Source organism: Solanum lycopersicum, chromosome 2, assembly GCF_036512215.1.
Source record: "Solanum lycopersicum chromosome 2, SLM_r2.1".
Lineage (NCBI taxonomy): Eukaryota > Viridiplantae > Streptophyta > Magnoliopsida > Solanales > Solanaceae > Solanum > Solanum lycopersicum.
This window is the reverse complement of record NC_090801.1, coordinates 16,553,172-16,570,293: the sequence shown is the minus strand read 5'-3', so window position 1 is coordinate 16,570,293 and position 17,122 is coordinate 16,553,172. Positions and strand designations below refer to the sequence as shown.

Sequence of the window (17,122 nt, the reverse complement as noted above, 5' to 3'; positions counted from 1 at the left end):
CCTTTGTTATGAGATTTCCATTTAAGAGTGTCTTCCCATTCCTTGAATCCTAAGAACTGATCAAGTGTAACATAAAATTATGGTGCCCAAGTACTTTATCATATTAGCTATTGAAAACTACCTAATTGATAAGATTATATAATATCATTCAAGACACACGATTCTGCTAAAAGGAAAAAAAGGACATAAATTTGCCCAAATGAGGAGAGGAAACTGTCTGAGACTTGGTACAAAGCACTTCAACCAAGAGAAGAACAAAGAAAGGGCGATCAATTGTTTGAATTGTCAATGATTTATTAAATGGACTAATTTATTAAACCATCATAATCATAAACCTATTGTAGGTCCTAATCAATGGCATGTGATGTATACTTCTAAAGAAGTAGCTTCAATATGATTATGCATGAAACCATGGAGGATGTCCAATATTAGGGAGATACAAGTGTAAAAGTCTAGCCAAAAATGAGCAATTCAAGCATTGATTTCCAAACAAGGTTCAATAGTTTCCAAGCTAATTCTACAATTTCATAAAGCAGCAACAAAGGAGCATCGGTCGAGTTTGATAGTTGTGAGGAGACTATGCAAAATGTTTTTTGTGCGAGTCTTTCAATAAATCTCTGTAGACCTACTTTATGTTGTTCATAGTCGTATGAGATCTGGACCTTGTTCCAAGGGGTGGGCATGGTACGGTATGGTATTGAAAGCTTTGATTCAGTATTTTCTGTTTTAAAAATATCATATCATTACCATACAAAATTAATTTGGTATGGTTCGTTATTTTTAAGTTAGGTTTTAGTATTTTGCGTATGATAAATTGGTAACATAGCTTATTCGACTTCGACTAACATATACTCGTATAATAGAGAATTATGAAGTTGAACACTTAAAAAACAACTCAATTATATCAGACTACCACCTTGCACATGTAGAAATATTCAAAAGAAAGTGTACAAGCAATTCCCATCATTTTAAACCAATTACACAGAAAGGGCATATCAATCAAGATACAGTAATCAAAGTTTCAAAATCTAAACAGCATTAGCCAAATTAAGCACGATCCAAATGGACAATCTTACACCAAAAATGGTGTGATATGAAGACTGCTTGAATGACAATCCTCTGTTAGATATAAAATGGCATTAAATGAGATGTGATATGTACTTCAGTACTTCTACTAATTTATATATCTGTTATATTGATATAACATAAATGGATTATATATGTTACTAAATACTTCAGTACGGTATTTGGCAATTTCAATATTTTTTTATAAATATTGAATATCGTTTCGAATATCAAATATTTTTTAATGGATACAAAATATCGTATTACCGAAACTATGGTATCAAAAATTCGTTTTTAGTGTCCTCACAAAGTATGTAAACTCCTACTTGTTCCTAAAATATTTGGGGTGTAATGTACAGAAGATAGGGTGTCGTACATAAATAATCACATCTTTTTTCAGATTTTCTACTTTTTTGTATATGGATGGTTTTTTTATCCTTCATCCATTAAAGTTATTTACATTATCAGCAAAAAAATTTGGGTGTAATGGGTGATTCCAACATTACCGTAAGTAGCAGTACGAAAACACAAGGAAACAACTTAAATGCATATGGAACATAGTACCGTTAAGCATCATTGCTTTTGGTGATTACAGGAGAAAGGAAATAGTGTTTTTAAAATCAAGCATACAATTATACATGTATGAATTGCTATATTCCTGGTGTAATATGCAGGTACCAAGATGTATAGTTATATCCCAATAAAGGGTACAAAAGAACTTTGTACTGTTGTCGCCTTGCTTGATCAATGACATCTCGACTTTTGCTGCAAAGATGTCTCTTCAGCTTTCTTCAACTCCTTAATATGGTTACACTGCATTAAATCTAAATCAATTATAGTTTCAATTGAAGATTTGACTGGTCGAACCAAGTAAGACTCTCTAGTCATGCCAACGACTTCCTTGATCTATTTTTTGATGTCTTGATTCAATAGCTTTAGTTTTACTAAGTTAGGAGAGCATCTTGTCTCCGTTGTACCTCGTATCAACAAACTCCTCATGCTCCAACCGCATTTTTTAAATTTAAAAATTAGTTTCCCATTCTACCAATTCCCACACTCAGAATAGAACAATAAGACAATGGTTAGAACAAGATCTTACAGAACCCTTTATTTTTAAACTTAAAGAAGTCATTTCAATCAGTGTTATCAAAAGTAAAACAAGGGCAAAAAAGATCAAAGGTCATTTGGAGCTTTAAGCACAAATAAAGTGTGGATTAATAATATAACAATCATGTAGCAAGAGAGCTGACATTTTCTAAAAAAATGCTCCCATGCACTTTTTTCGAGACTTCCTTCTAAAAGATCCCTTTAGGGTCTCTGATCCCTTTTCCGGTGGTCCTCAACCACCGGAATCTTTCCCAATCCTTCTTTTCTTTGGAAGCCTTTTTTTCATCATGGAAAATTGTATTTACTTTAGAGTAGGTGAGAAATCTTTTGACATTACAGAGACAATAATGTATTCTGAAACATGGTTTGAATGGGTGGAAAACACTAGGTACTACACCAGGAGGATGACTTTGAGCAAAGGGGCACTGGGTTGGCTATGCAGAAGGTTGCGAGAAGCATCAGAAGTCAGGGGTAAAATGTTCAAGACATGGAGAGGCAGAGATGTTTCAACTAATATCTTTTGCTCCTTGAAGTTCAATAAGTTTGGTCGTTTTTTGTCGATCATCACGGTCAATGGCCAAAAGAGGCAAGTTATTATTGTTCCAGAAAACAAGGACAACGAGGGGTGGATGGGACTTCCTTTTTCCTTCGAAGCTAGTATTTTATGTAGTTGCAAAATGATGCGATATCAGTAGCGAAAAAGAAACCATAAATCTAGGAACAACAATAAAAGATAGAAAATATAGATTGATTTGATACAAGAAAGGAAATAATTGATAACACTATTTGATGGACAAAACCCTTATTTACCCTAATCTCCTAGATATACCCTCAAGCGGAAGAATTCCTCAAGCAAGTAATTTCTCTCGATAACCCTCAATAGGAATGATCCCTCAAGCAAGCAATCTCAACAACATTATTTAGCAACAAAAGTCTTACTCGTACTCTCTCAAAAGTTCCACTCATCAAAGTCATATCATATCAAAATTAGCTACGTCTAGATGGATTATTCTCACCTATGTATAGTGTATGCTAGCTAGGAGTGTCAAATGGGCGGGTTGAGTTGAAATTTGAGATATTAAAATGGGTTGAGATAGAATCGGGTTGGGTCTTAACCCACCTAAGTTTACTTTGGGCTCAAATGGGTTAGGTTCAAATGGGCTAAAAACGGGTTGGATCTTGACCCACCCAATTTGACCCGATTAATCTCAATAATTTTAATATAGTGATATTTAACTTTTATAATTACAATTCAAATTTCCGCTCAAGATTTTTCTTTAAAAAAGTAACAAATGGATAGACAAGCCCTAAAAATGTTAAATAGATAATGATGCATACCTTTAATATAGGAACATATCTTAGTAAAGAATTTTAAAACGGGCTGAAATTGGAGATTGAATTGGGCTGAATTGAGGATTCTCTTAAATTGGATTATGCTTGAATGAGTTAAGATTGAACCTAATTCAAATTATCATGAGCTCAACCCTTAAAATTTTGGGCGGTTTGGGCAGGTTACCTATGTATGGTTGATTTTAACACCCCTAGTGCGAGCTATTACATACTTGCACAAAAGTGGCATTCTAGAAATAGCAAAAGTAGCCCAAGATTGTACTATTAATTGACATAGTATGGGCTCAAAATAGTCTTACGAACCGTATGAGCCATTCATGGTCTGTAGGTGGCTCTATAGCATCAAGACACAAGTTGGCAATGTCCATCCTCGACATATGATTCAAAACACAGGTTACAGATCGTACGTTATGCTCCAGCCACTATGTTGCGCCGACTCTTCATTTTTTGCAGCCGACCCTATCTCGACGCGACTCTGTTGCGGGCGCGGGTGCGGGTGTGGGGTGCATGTTGAATTCAGTCAATTTTATCTGGATATTTAAACAAGAGCCAATGAAAAAATGAGGAAGAAGAGATCAATTTCATGGCCACACTTTTTCTCCGACGAAGTTGTCACATGGACTGGTTGCTCCATGGAAAAAAATAGCAAGAACAGAGAGAGAGAGAGAGCAGGCAAACCTTTTTTCTTGTACAAGAGGAGGCAGAAGCTTCATGGGAAAGAAGAAAGAATTCTAAGTCTTTTTCTTGACAAAGAAGCGAGAAACTTTCTTTCTTAAAAAGGAACAAAGCATGCTAAGAGTTTCTTGGAAGGAAACACGTCTTTCTTGGGGGAAGAAAGGACAACACAACACTTCAATGAATTAGTATATCTAATTTAAGTTTGTCTATATATATATATATATATATATATATATATATATATATATATATATATATATATATATATATATATATGTAATAAATAAAAGGAATTACGCTTTTAAATGGGCCATGTAGGAGAGTGCATTATTTGGAACAAGACGAAAAATCAAATCAGATTGATCCAAATTCTAATTTGATTTAGTTTATATTTTATGTTGTACATCTATGATTGATATACTTCTACTTATAGTGTTTTCCAAGATTATTATTATTATTATTATTATTATTATTATTATTATTATTAATATTATTATTATTAAGTTGCTCGGACTCGGGTGCGAGTATCCGAGACGGATGCGAATCAGAGAGTCGGATTTGACAAAATTTAAATTTTAAGAGTCGATGGTGCGAATCTGAGTATGTATACAGGTGTGGGGATTCGGCTAAATTTTTTCAATATTATAAAATATAGTTATAATAATAATAATAATAATAATAATAAATATCTTGTAAAAAATATACTTAAAAGCATAACAATTATAGATATACAAATTTAAAAACATAAATTAATTATAACTTGTTATTAATTAATTTTAAAAAAATATAATTTCTTTTATTTATTATAAAAAAAGCTGGTCATATATATATATATGTATATATATATCCTAACTTTAATTGGATACTACAATTCATTAAGATACTGTATGTTGTCCTTTCTTCTCCCAAAAAATCCTTTTCTTCTCCCAATAAATCTATAGCATGGTATGTTCCTTTTCAAGAAAAAAAGTTCTCTTATTTTTCATGAAAAAGACTTTAAAATTCTCTGTTTTTTCCATGGAGCTTCGCCTCCTCTCTATTCAGGTACAAAACAAGTTGTCTGCTCTCTTTCTCAAGTTGTGTTTTGCCTCTTCACTATTCTTTTCCATACAAACTTCATCGGAGAAAAGTCATCAACTTTCACCGACATGAAATCGATGTCTTCTTCTCCATTTTTTCTCTCGGCTCGGTCAAAGTTTCCAAACTGGATTGACCGAATCCGACACGCACCCCGCACCAGAGTCGCGTCGAGAAGGGTTCGGCTAGAAAAATGAAGAGTCTGGCAACATAGATTGAATATTTTTAGCCGAATCCCCGCACCCGTATCTATGCTCGAATTCACACCCCGAATCTTAAAATGTAAATTTTGTCGAATCCAACTCTCGAATTTGCATCGGTCTCGAATACCCGCACTCGAGTCCGAGCAACTTAGTCCATCCATTTGTGATTTACAACCAACCTATCTTTCATAAGTTGCATTTGTGAACCATATATGGAAGTTGCGCTATATTCTTCTTCCTGGTACAAGTATTCTTCTAAGCCTTGTACTGTTATTGTAGCATGTTCTTGGACTTCAAACCTTCATTCCAAGCTCCTTTCAAGCCTCCGAAATAGCACCTTGATGAAAGTCCTTGAACTCCGGGGATAAAAACTCCTTTCAAGCCTCCGAAATAGCAACTTGATGAAAGTCCTTGAACTCCTATCCCCGAAAATGAATGGCGGACAATCAAAAATCTAGTGGATCATAAGCTCACTCTTCTAACACACTAGATATTATAACTTGTCAAATGCTATTAATTATGTTAAAAAATTTCATCCTTTCAAAAATCTAAAACCAATTTTCTCCAGTTCTGTGGCTTAGAAGTATTTACAGAAACATAGATGGGGACTAAAAAGGGCTTCTCCCAAAAACAAAAAAGGTATTTCTTCCCATTATATCTAAAATAATTCCACAACAAGTACCTTTCTATTCATTGTAGAACTAGGCTTAAGTTATACCATCCTTTACTCTTCCTAGTCTCTCATCCCCCTACTATTCTCACTGCATAATAGTTAGGGATGTTTAAAACAAAAACAAAACCAATAACCCAAAAACAAAACCAATAACCCAAATCCAAAAAATGTTATTGGTCTATCAGTAATGGCTTATTGGTTTAACGGTATTGATTCTTTTATTATCAGCTTATCAGTTCATAACTATTTGAGGGTTTTTTTAATGAGTTAACTGATAACTCGATAGTAAATAAATTATATTTATATCATTAGAGCTTAGATAAACTAAACTTACAAGTCAAAAGTTAAAAGTCATAAGTAGATGTAGATGGTAGCCTACTTTTAACTTTTGACTTATTTTTAAACATTTTTGGTCTAACACTGGGTGCTTAAAGTACTTTATAACATTTCCAAAGACCACCTAAATATAAGTTTATCCAAAGAGGTGCTTAGTTTCATATTTTTATATTTGACAATCTCACACTTTCAGCTATTCTACAATGTGTTAGTATTGCTCTTGAGCAAAACGCAACCTATCCATTATGTGCATGATTTATTTGGTTTGTTATCCTATTTCTAAGTGATTTACAATCATTTATTTTTGGTGTCAAATCTTCACGGTCAGACTACAATCGATAACGATCAATAAACAATAAACCGATAATCGATAAGTCAACATCTCAATGCGTTTAGCATGTCTACAAACCGATAACCAATAAGCCAAATCAATAAACTTCAAAATTGAACCGAACCGACCAATACACAACCCTAATAATAGCTGGCCAGAGAACTCTTGATTCTTCATTTATAAGGTAAATAATCCGGCAGCTCTAGGTTCATTATTTTGTTTGGTAAAATTTGTCCATAAAATTAGATAGTCTCGACCTTTTGAATCTTCAATTTCCCAATAAAGTCTACTTAACCCTTTCACTTACCGATACAAGGAGGTCTCCACGTGCTTTAGCCAACAAAGAACTAGGCATGTCATTTTCCACTATTCCGCAAGTCAAAACAACACAGAAATAAACTAATGCAACAAAAATTATATAGATAGCTAATCCATTGTCTATTTCATATTTAATCATGGGACCATGATAGTAAGTAGCATCCAGTTTTCCGCTAATCCATTTAAACCCCTACTCCTCTCCCATTAATGGTTAGAGAAAGAGTACACCTTAATCTATGAAGCAAATAAGTAGATGTCCAAGCAAGATTCAACAACTTGTACTCTGGATGAAGAATCAGAAAGTATTTTAATAATAACAATATATACAAAACTAACCAAGAAAATGTGCAAGACCCTGAGCATCATAAGGATCAGAGAAACTGCCGGTTGTTACACACATTGCAGCGGCTGCCTGCAAAATGGCAACAAATAAACCAAGGATGGAAAAAATAACCTAAAAACATTTGTTTGATTTTTATAATAATAATGATTGAATCAAAATGACCTTTTTCTGTGAAGCACCTTTACTCCCTTTGTCTCTAACTTCAGTTTCTTCCTCATCATCAGTTTCATCACTTTCTTCTTCTCCTTCTTCGCTATCTTCTGCTTCTTCATCTTCTTCGTCTTCAGAGTTTCCGGAATGTTCTGGAAGTCCATCGGGGTAGATATCAGGATCGTGAACCAGAAGAGCACAGAGGCCATTCGGGAGTTGAATGTATCTGTACAAACGCTTATCGTTCGGCGACTTTTCTACTATGTCATCTGCAGTAAAGGTACGGCCGCCGACTGCCATTGTTTTCAAGTGTAGAGAAAGATTATTAGTAAATTGTACTCTCTCTTCACAGATTACTCTGTTCGAGTTATTCTCTAGGTTCGCTGTTTAACCAATCGTTACGGCTCCTACTTTCTCAATTGCCAATACCTAAACCTTCAAAATATATATAAGTATTTTAATAATATAATTTAAATAAAAATTAATTACAAGAGACATGTAAAAAGAGAAAATTGTCTCATATTACCTTTAATTTTGTTATATAGAACTCGTTATGAAAATGATTTTATATGTACCATAATTTTATATGTCATAATGAGAGGCATATTAACTCCACGTTACAAAATTAAGTGGTTCATGTATATAACTATTGTTCTACTACTTTTTCATTTGCAAATACCTAAACCCTCAAAACATATATAAGTATTGTAATAATATAATTTAAATAAAAATTAATTTCAAGAGGCATGTACGTTATTCTGAAAAGAGAAAAAGGCCTCATATACCCGTTAGTTTTGTTATATAGAACTGATATAGCTCGTTATGAAAGTGATTTCATATATACCATAATTTTATGTCATAACGAGAGGCATATTAACTCCACATTTCAAATTTAAGTGGTTCATGTATATAAACCTATTGTTTTATGTCATAACGAGGCATATTAACTTCACATGGCAAAGTTGAGAGGTATATTAGGCTCTTTTCCCTTTTGAGAATGAGAATCAATTAATTCTTTATATGGTTTCTTAGGTATTTAAAATTGTTAAGTTCTTCTAGAGAATACAATTAAAGACCTCGCTTTATCACTTTCACAGAAATGTAATACACCTGAGTGGTAAATCCTACCACAGAATATTATTATGATTTATAGTTTATTTTTTATTAAATTTTTAAATAATATATTTGGCACTACTAGATTTTTTTATAGTAAAAACTACACAAATTGAACCTATTAGTGAATATTTATCTAAATTGGACTCTACTCGATATATTGACCCTTGTTGGACTCATGACCCAAACTATTTACGTGCATACCCCTTGGACCCATTAAAAGACATTTACCCTTATTCAATTTCTCTTTTACGGTATTTTGAACTCCAAAATAAACCACAAAATCGCTACAACTTTCCCTCTAAATTTATTAACCTCCATTAGCGGATATGTATGTACTCATCTTTTCGTACTTATCTTGTTTTTAAGTTTTACTGTATAGATATTGTTATTATAAATCGAAACTTATCTAAATTGTATGCACCAATAATCTATGTTTTTGTTGATTTTGTTCTAAGGATCATAAGCAGCGTGCAGCGAATCGTTTATGGGATCATGCGCTCCTATTACTAATTTTTTATTGGATGATGATGTAGGTGAAGAAGAGTTCATTGGTTCAAGTATCTAGATATGTCACCAATTATGGTGCAAGGGCGCATTTTGTAATTTATTAATGAGGCAATTGCATTTTGAAAGGAGCGTGTCATGCATTTTTCGATAAATGGTACACATTTTCATTTTGGGTCAGGTAAGTTTGCCTTGTTACATGGTTAAAATGCAAAGGTACTACGACTATCAAGTTGTTAATAGCGGCAATCAATTATTGAAGACGTATTTTAAATGTCTACTAGTGTTAAATGGGCTGAAATAGAAAACTATTTTAACAATAAAACATTCAAGAAGGGCACTGATATTGTGAAGATGGCATTGCTTTATTTTGTATATATATATTCGTGTTTTGTTCGGTGAAGAGTAATGCTTTATTTTGTATATATATTCGTGTTTTGTTTGGTGAAGAATAAAGTGCTTGATTGCCCGATGCTTACGTCTAAAAAAAGAGAGGGTAGGAAAGGTCCTCCTAGTGGTTCATGTTCCAATAATCCCATGCAAAACTGATTATATTCACTTCAAACTCGTGGTGAATAAAAGAGTTCTTTCAATGTGGTTACCGATATGTTGAAAGCCTTCCAGCTTGATGTTTATGTTTTACTTGATCCCAGTGCTACCTTGTCTTTTTTGACGCCATATGTGTCTATAAAGTTTGATTTCATTCGGATGAGTTGTAAGATCCATATTATTCTTAGTATAGATTGGTTATATGCAAATTTGTTACACATCAAGAAGGTCTTAAATATGATAAGTGGCAGTATTGGGTCGTTAAAGAGCCCAATAGCCTTCCAATAGGTTTCCCGTTGCTTCCTTTTAATAAATCCCTTATTATTTGCCTTGTTCCTTGGGTCTCCCGAGTCAAAAGTAAGCACTGAGACCTGGCCCCTTTTTTTAGGGCTCAACTTGATATCGTTGGCCTGTAAGATAGTATTGGTATTAGAAATTGAGAAGCCATGTGCCCACCCATGTGCTTGCTATAAAGTTGTATTGGTGTAGCTGTTTGTTGGCTTGAGGAAGCAAAGTCGTCAGATCCCGAGTTTTCTTCAAGCATCTGAGCAAAAGGAAAGATCAAAATATCATGACTCGAGTTCCCCTTTAGGGAATCCATACAAAGAGGAATAGTGGTGAATCTCTTTACACAAGTTGTGGCCCAGATATCAAGCGATTTTTGTGCTTTGTATGTTTATCTATGGCTGTGAAACCACTACAAAGATTCCTAATCGTACGAAAGGTATTAATGGACCATACATGATGAGGATACTGAAGGCCTTGATCCATTAGTGTTCCTGATCATGTTTGAGCCCGACACCATAAGACCACCACTCAAGAGAGATATGACAGTCATTCCAAAACCAGTCGTCGTCCTTAACTCAAGCTACCTCCTCCCTCGAGGGAAAATTCAAAAAAGAATAAGTTGTGATCCAGAATTGTAACTTTGAGATCTGCCATTACATTTCACCTTTAAGAACCACTTCTAGATGGCATCGTGATTGGGGCTTTAGTCGATGTGTTATTGAAACGACCGCCACAAGGCATATTGAAAGACAGCAGGTGATTCCACATTTGTTGTATGCCTGGAATCAACTTTGTATGGCAAATGCTCAATATCCTGCTCACCTCATGCTGGCCAACAACAATATAACCAGTGTAACCCCACAAGGGGGTTTGTGGAGGGTAGGATGTACGCGGACCTTATCCCTACCTTCATGCTGTTCGTTGGAGAATTTTTGCAGCTTCTACATATGATTTTTTCCTGTGTATCCCAAGTCGAAACTGTTGCCCAGAAAACATTTGATCATGTATTGAATGTCATTCAATCCCTTGTTCTAATCATTCTCCAGAATAATCAGGGCATTTTTCCCATTCCACTAGACAAGCTTCAATTCTTAAAAAAATTGCCATGAACGTTGTTGTTCTAGAACACATTGTATGTATATCCTTGAGTCTTCCCCCTCTCCCAAGTGAAGCCTGCAACATTCCATCACAGACCCAAACTTTTTACGGCATAGAACCTATATTGTAAACCTAGAAGTAGAACTTAGTAGATAGTCTGATTTGCCTTACTAGGGCCAAACTGAATAAAGATAGAGCAACTGTTCTAAAACATAATTTTTATATGATGAAAGTGTACTGACCAGCTTCTACACACCTTGAAGATCCCACCGGATACCTGCTACTTCTCACCAGCGGGTAACTCTTTCCACCTACGTTTAGGCATATATTGAAAGAAATAACTGTTTATTGCCTCCACTAGGATTTGAATTTGAGACCCTCCTTGCACTTCATTGACCACTAGACCAGACCGTTGGGTGCAAAAAAGATTTTTTTTATCATTTACTGTATAATACCTTAGATTATACACTAAGGTTGAGAAGATGTTTAGTCAAAGCGGATGAACTTTAAGAAAAAAATTTATTCCTTTTTGTTCCCCCCCCCTCCCCCCGAACACTGCACATTCCATATCAATCCACGCCACACTATTTGTATAAAACTTATATAAGCTAATGGAAATTACAAAAAAGAACTCCTATTCAAGCAAATTTCAGGAAAATACTTCTTCCATTCAATTGAATTGATATTCTAAGCTTTAACCTCAAGAAAATATCACCAGAAACCAATCTGAAACCTATTGACAACAGTTTTTCTTGATCAACTGAATGGGTATCAAAGTCATCGTTACCAAACAAATATATTATTGTAACTTGAAATGTTGAGACTAATGAGGTTGTGAATGTTACCATCAGAATTCTGAAAAGACTTCGATACAACGTCAACTCTCATGTTCTCAGGCCTTAAAAAATCCAAAAAATACTTTATGAACTCTACATCCCAAATATCATATGTGTAGTCACCATAAATAACATGATCGGGAGGATAAACAAGTAAACCCTCTGAATCAAAGAAACTTTATTAATAGATACAAGAAATATGATTGGAAATACAAGACTTCCTTGGTTACACATCACACCTATTATTGTAAAAGAAAAGGATGAAAGGGATTCTGAACCACATTCTTTATACAAATATAACAAGCTTGTTGCACACCACTAACTACTCGCACCACGACACCCGTGAAAAAAGAGCAAGCAACTTTTTTAAAAAGTATGGTTGGTGTTTGAGCCTACTTGAGAACACTATGACTGATTGCATCCTCCCACCAGTACAGGTACAACATGATCATGCATATTATACTTGTATGCCTCTTTTGGTCAAGGTAGAATTTCACAAGAAAGAGCTAAATCTAGTTTTAATGTCTCTCAATTCTGGACCCTATAGGCTATGTGTTTTTTTTGGGGGGAGGGGGGGGGGGATTTTTAAGATGAAGAGGCTTCTCCTTGTCATAAATGACGTATTCAAAGGCCTTCAAGTTTTTAACTACTAGATCTTGCTTAAACGGTAGCTCCACAGTTCCAAACTGCTCACTTCTTGTTATCCTAAAATTTTTCAAAAACTAAGATATTCTAGGCAACATTTCTTTTGTGTTATTCAATGATCTTTTGCCTTGATCAGTACACTAAATGGGGGTGCCTGATTACATATTGTGAAAACAATAATTTGTTCAAAGAAAGGAATAGTTTCAGCAACTTGCAAAAGGTTAGATCAACCGACTGTCTATCTCAATGTTGTTGTAAGCAGAAAGAGATCAGAAATACACAAGGAAAGATAGATAACCAGCAACTTCTACAACATAATCATCTTGAGGTATTGATAGACAAATCCAATGATCTCAAATATCTATAAAAATAAACAATTACATATTAAAGTCACCAATCAAGTCAAGTATAGATGATTATGTACTCCTAATGGTATGGTTGTTGTACTAATATTAGTGAAGACAATTAGAAAGCTACAGTTGTAGGCATATTAAAAGCATGAGTTTAATTCCCATTTAAGCCACACAAAGATTTATATCTTATTAATACTGGTGAGAGTCTACTTCATAATATTAAGTGGGTTCAATTCTCACTGTCCTCTTGTATAGCACCCAAAATGGCTTCTATCAACCCCATCGGGTGCCTTTCTCTATACTCTTATGTAATAAAAAAATAATCACTATATTGAGCATGAATGTTATTGATAAAGGTAAGAATCTATATGAGAGTGAATCAGTGTTGTGGAAGGCCCTCGCCTTGCGACTTTAGCGAGAGGAAAGGGGAAGCCTTCACACATATTACTAGCTAGGCAAGCCTTCACGCGTATTAATGGCGAGGCGTAGAGATCTCGCAAAGGTAATAAATAGCAAGTGGTGATGCGGCGAGGCGTTGCTGTTTCTTTTTTAAAAAAATAGACATGATTTAAACATTTAAATTGCAATATAGGGTTTAGTTGCTCAAAGCCACAAACCACGACTCTCTTCTCCAAAGTTCAAACTTAAGCAACACAACTTCTCTTCAGGCTTCAGGTACGTCTTCTCTCTTCTTCTTCCTCGTCTGCTTCTCCCGCCGTAGTCAACACTTTCTTTTCCCTCTTCTGCTTCTCCCGTCACAATCAGCACTTTCTTCCTCCTCCTATGCTTCTCTTCTTCTTTCCGGCTCTTAACCAGCATGTAGGTCACAACTTCTCAAGAGTCACTCCTTTGTTTTTATTATCTGTTTTTGTATTTTCTTCAATTTGCCTATTTTAAATTTAAGAATAAAACTTCTCCTATAATTTGTGTCTGCCCAATTCAATTTTCTTTTATAACTAATTAATGTAGTAATTATTTGTCCATAAACAACAATTTCAAAGGCATCTGATGTCAGCAGACAGAAAGACCATGGATGCATTTAGAGCCTGATTGGATGGGCTTAAAAAAAGTAATGTTTAGATTTTTCCTTTTTAAAAAGTACTTTTGAAAGTGTTGAAACTTATTTTTAAAATATGTAGTTATGTGTTTGGATAAAAATGTTTCCGTTGAATAAAAAATTGTTGATGTGTTTGACAAATAAGGTTTTTTATCAAAATGTCTAAAATACCCTTAAAACTATTAACATGATAAGAAGTTGATTTATTCAATATTTTTATATCTTAAAAAATTAAAACAAAATTAATTTATATTTTACATTCATAAGTAATAATATTTCCTGCCATTCACGTATTTCTTTATCATCACAAATGTTTTATAATTATAATTTATAATAATAATAATAATAATAATAATAATAATTCATAATGATAATAAAATAATAATAATAAAATAATAATAATAATAATAATATAAATAATTATAATATGAAAATAATAATAATATGAAAGTAATGATTTGAAAATAATAATAATATAATAACAATTATTTTTATTAGTATAATTATAATAATATAATAACAATGATTATTATAATTATAATAATAATAATAAATAAAATATTATTATTAATAATAATAGTATAATAATAATAAAAATAAAAATAAAAATAAAATATGAAAATAACAATAATAATAATAATTATTATTTTTATTATTATTATAATTATTATAATATAATAATAATATAATAATAATAATAATAAAGAATAATTAAATAATAATAATAATAAAAATAATAATTATAGTATATAATAATAATAATTTATAATAACAACAATAAAGAATAATTAAATAAATAATAATAATAATAATAAATAAAATAATAATAATAATATATAATAATAATACTATATAATAAAAATAAAGAATAATAAAATAAATATTAATAATAATAATAAAATATTACTACTACTACTACTACTACTACTACTAATAATAATAATAATAATAATGATAATAATAATAAAAAAAGAATTAAGGGTAAAAAATTAATATACATGGTCAACATAAAATGACTTTTAAGTTGAAAAAAATAGCACCGCTCACTTAGCTTTTAACTTAAAATAAGTTATTTTTGACTTAAAATAAGTTATTTTGATGTTTGTCAAAACTCTAATAAGTCAAAAACTGACTTTTAAGTCAGTTTGACCAGCTTTTAAGCTCATCCAAACAGACTCTTAGTCTTTTCATGTCACTCTCTCTCCCCATTAATTTGTATGTATAATATTTGGATTTTGTTAGCTCCCTAATTCTAGCACAAAAGGGTTTAAGGGGGTATCTTTTTGGTTGCTTTGTAGGCTTTTACTTAGTTAGCTTCATGTTTTGTATATTGTTGAAGCAATTTTTATCTGTAACTGATGCATCTCCTTGATGACTTCTAATACAATTTGATAACTTCACCAAAATAAGAAGTAAAACATGACTGTTCAACATAACTGGGTTTTTTTTTCCTTGGGTTCCCACTCGGCGTTTAATACTCGCATTGGAGCCCGACTAATCCCAATTTGCGCATTACAGGGTCCATTTCTTTGGGCAGTGCTCCCAACATGATCTTTTTCATACCCAGGGATCGAATCCAAGACCTTTTGTTAAGGGTGGAGGGATCCCAACTCACCACAACTTAGACAACATGATTTGCTTACTTGTGCTACAAGTGTGAAATTCTATCTTTTGCACATGACATCCTTAATTCACTTGATAAGCCTATTAGCAGATGCTTAGTTAGTAGGTCCTCCGCATGGTCAAAAGGGTATATAAGGGATTTAAATCAATTCTATCCCTTTTGTTAAATTCTGGTCTGACATTTCCTGTTTTGGGAAGTTTCGAGTGATCTCCAAATTTCACATTGTTTCTGAATATTTCTCTCAAGTTGGAGAAATATTCTCGTTACCACACATATGGTTAGTGCACCCAAGTTCTACTTGTCTTTGGAAGCTACATCTTTTATTGTTTTTCTTTTCGAACATCTTTGCCTTGACATTAATGGCATAAAAGAGTGAAGTTAAGTTGTAATGGGTTAGGACGACGATGCCTAGATATAGACAACTAATATATTTAAATTTGACGTTGAAGTAGACTGATAATGACATAAATGTAGAAGTTACACTAAGAATAAAATAAGATGGTTGAATGGAGAAGCGTTGTCGGAGTAATATGTGATAAAAGGATATTTACAGAAGTAAAAGGAAAATTTTATATAACTGTAAGAATAACAATATTGTGCGAGAGCGTATATTGGGTCTCTAAAATCAAAAGTATTCACAATATATAAGTGTTCCAGAATTGCGGATGCTATGGTGAATGTGCAGTTATACAAGATTAGACAAGCTTAAAAATGACTATCCTGTAAAAGTTGCCAGTGTAGTAGTGATGATAAAATGAGAGAACGTTATTTCAGATGGTTTGGTCACATCCTAAGTCGACCTCTAGATGCACCGATTTGTAAGTGTGGAACTAGTGTGAGGGGTTTGCCTTCTGGGTCGAGTTCGTCACACCGGGTTTGTCTAGTGCGGGTTACCTCTCCTATGTGGTTTGCGTGCTATTGCATAGGATCAGGGTTTTTACCTTTGGCGTACCCAAAGGATAGCGATTGCGGGTTTCCCTTGTCATAAAAATAAAAAGAAGGTAGATCTAAAATCATGTGGAAGAACACTATCTTAAGGGACCTGCAATCTCCTGGAGTTTGTATGGATTTAGCAAAAAAATAAGGCAGAATGGAAGGAAAAGATCTGCATTTTGAAGTGTGGTGACATTTTGCTCTAGTTCTTTTCTTTTCCTTCTTCAAATCCGAGCTTATTCCTTGATCTTTCTTTTACCAAGGTGAGGTGTCGTATGAAGTGGACTTCTCCAAGTGGTCCTTTGATGCCCCCCACTTCGACATAAGTAGTTCCGATGCCTTTAGCTCCTTAGTTTTGCTACGAGTGAAGGGTCTTGAAACTTGAGCACCACCATCACATGGCCAGTGAGGATCATATGACCTACCTAACTTATTTGGGGTTGAAGCATAGGGGCATAGTTGTTGTTGATTTGATAATTTGACATTAC

General features: G+C 33.4%; 1 protein-coding gene across 2 annotated transcripts in view; it reads right to left on the bottom strand.

Moving 5' to 3' along the window:
• The window catches only part of LOC101261473 (nardilysin-like), a 50,991-nt gene extending 42,846 nt beyond the window's left edge, over positions 1-8,145 (bottom strand). Inside the window, exons 1-2 of one of the 2 annotated variants that reach the window (XM_004231668.5) lie at positions 7,644-8,145; positions 7,475-7,550 (exon numbers count right to left, since the gene is read on the bottom strand). In XM_004231668.5, the coding sequence (XP_004231716.2) occupies positions 7,475-7,550; positions 7,644-7,931 (364 nt within the window). In that variant the 5' untranslated portion in view covers positions 7,932-8,145. The remainder of the gene's footprint in view (positions 1-7,474; positions 7,551-7,643) is intronic. The other variant, XM_010317497.4, reaches the window with a different exon arrangement.
• Between the last annotated feature and the right edge of the window lie 8,977 nt (positions 8,146-17,122).